General features: G+C 51.7%; 1 protein-coding gene across 1 annotated transcript; it reads right to left on the bottom strand.

Moving 5' to 3' along the window:
* Nucleotides 1-301: 301 nt before the first annotated feature.
* Nucleotides 302-1,633, bottom strand: LOC149159646 (xyloglucan galactosyltransferase KATAMARI1 homolog). The gene has a single exon (XM_089434376.1). The coding sequence runs from the start codon at nt 1,631-1,633 to the stop codon at nt 302-304; it is 1,332 nt and encodes a 443-aa protein (XP_089290502.1).
* Between the last annotated feature and the right edge of the window lie 306 nt (nt 1,634-1,939).

The raw sequence follows: 1,939 nt of genomic DNA, 5'->3' as shown, positions 1-1,939 counted from the left end.
CAAGGGACAAGAATAAGTTTGGGAAGTGGAGGGAGAGGATAGGGGAAGGGCAAGTGGACGGATGGGGCAGAAAAGGAACAGACCTGAGAGTAGGTTGGTGGAACCAGGAAAGGAAGACAACGAGGATGGCGGGGGGCCAGCGGGAGTGTGGGCAGGAGGATGCCAGCAAGTGGCAGGACAATGGAAGACTACTGCTTGAACAGATGACCAAATTTATTAATATTACCGTTGTGCGAACTTTAATTCGTATTAAATAAAATGATACCAGACTTCACATATCTACGGGAACCGGCTTCACATGCTACAGTGTTCTTCTCTGCCTCATATTTGACCGCTTCGGCTGCTGAGAAATGGAGTCCAACAACCTGTCCACGGTGATGTCGAACGCATCCCGGACCGACCCCGCTAACTTTGAATTGCCCGTTGTCGACTTCATCGTGTAAATGACATGGGGAATCAAACTCACCACCTTCTCCTGCATCTCCTTCACCCGCTCAGGGCTAACACCCCTCAGCACTCGCTCCACGATCGAAACATTGGCCACCACGTCGTCCTGCGGGATAAACACAGAGTACCCTTCTCTCTCCTTCTCCCCCTCTGATGGAAGATGCCACGTATACTGTGTATACGCCGTATCCTTGTGGAAGAACACCGGAATGCAACCCGCTATGATGGCATCGAATGTCGACCGCCGCGTGGCGGTGTCGCCGCGGGGCTGCAGGCAGAAGACCGATTCCACAAACGCATGTATGACCGGCTCGGCCTCGTGGCTGCACCGCGCCGCCACGCAGTCCACGAGGCGGCAGCTATCCGGCGACCGCGAGCACAGACCCATAAGCAATTTGCGGAAGCCGCCGTCGCTAACGTAGGGGCGGACCGAGCCGACAAAGGTGAAAAGCCGAGTCCGCGTGGATGACCGCACCCGGGTCGTCCACTCCTCGATTTGCCGAGCAGACGACGGGTGAAACGAAGTAGGATACGGGATGGCCTGAAACGAAGTCGGATACGGGCGCTTTTCGAACGTCAGCAACGTCATGTTAGGAACCCCAGGGACCTCCAGCAAACCAGTTCCCCAGCCCTTGCCAGCACCGAAGTCCCAGGCCGTGCGACCCATCACCATGAAGTGATCTCTTCCTCCGCTTTGATTCCACTCGTCTCTCTTTCTCAGCCACGACATGATCCGCACACCGTGCGACGACTCGGGCACTCTGTCCGGTTGTGGATACAAATATCTGAGAGCGTCGAGGCCAGCGTAGTAGGGCACAAACACGGCGTCGGCCATGGCAGAATCGGGAGTGAGGCATCTGTATTGCTTCATCCTCTCGTGAAATACGATCTCCAGCATATAAGTATCCGTGTCGAACCAGCCATCGCCCAGGGAGCTATTATACGTCGGCCCGAAGCCATAGTTGGCGGCGCGCGGACAGAGGTTCAACCAGGGCGAGAGACCGAGGTTGCACTGTTTCAAGATATCTGCGTTGAATTCCGTGGGAAGTTGGTACATGAAAATTCTTTGACCCCTGCAACTATCGACGACGAGAGGCACCGAGAATTGAGGGGAATGGAGAGTTTTCCATGTCCATACCAACATCAATAACAGCAATACGAACGGCGCGTAATTCGTTTCTTTCATGGCCCCGTTTGTGCTATGATCGGGGGAGGATTATGAATTATGTATACACGCAGGTCTAGTGCAGAGAATTTGTATATAGGCGCAGATCGCAAAGGAATTTGGTGGGCCTCCATTTGGTAGGCAAAACGTAACATTCATAGTTAAGAAACGTTTCGAAATAATAATAATAATGTGGTGATTTGATTGCAAAAGCGACAAATTTGATCATAAGAATAGACCCAGTTGATTCTACTAACTCTTAGATAAATTTAATAATAATAAACTGGGTTGATTAAATTTAATAATAAAAAAACCGGTCGATTGCAA

This window comes from Pinus tabuliformis, chromosome 5_2 (genome assembly GCF_031772625.1).
Source record: "Pinus tabuliformis cultivar Carrire ecotype Pingquan chromosome 5_2, CPIR1, whole genome shotgun sequence".
In the NCBI taxonomy this organism is placed as follows: Eukaryota; Viridiplantae; Streptophyta; class Pinopsida; order Pinales; family Pinaceae; genus Pinus; species Pinus tabuliformis.
Note: the sequence above shows the minus strand (reverse complement) of the source record. Positions and strands in the feature narration are given on the sequence as shown.

Bases quoted from the DNA above. Each gene is read 5' to 3' on its own strand.
- LOC149159646 (XM_089434376.1), bottom strand. From the start codon at position 1,633: ATGAAAGAAACGAATTACGCGCCGTTCGTATTGCTGTTATTGATGTTG.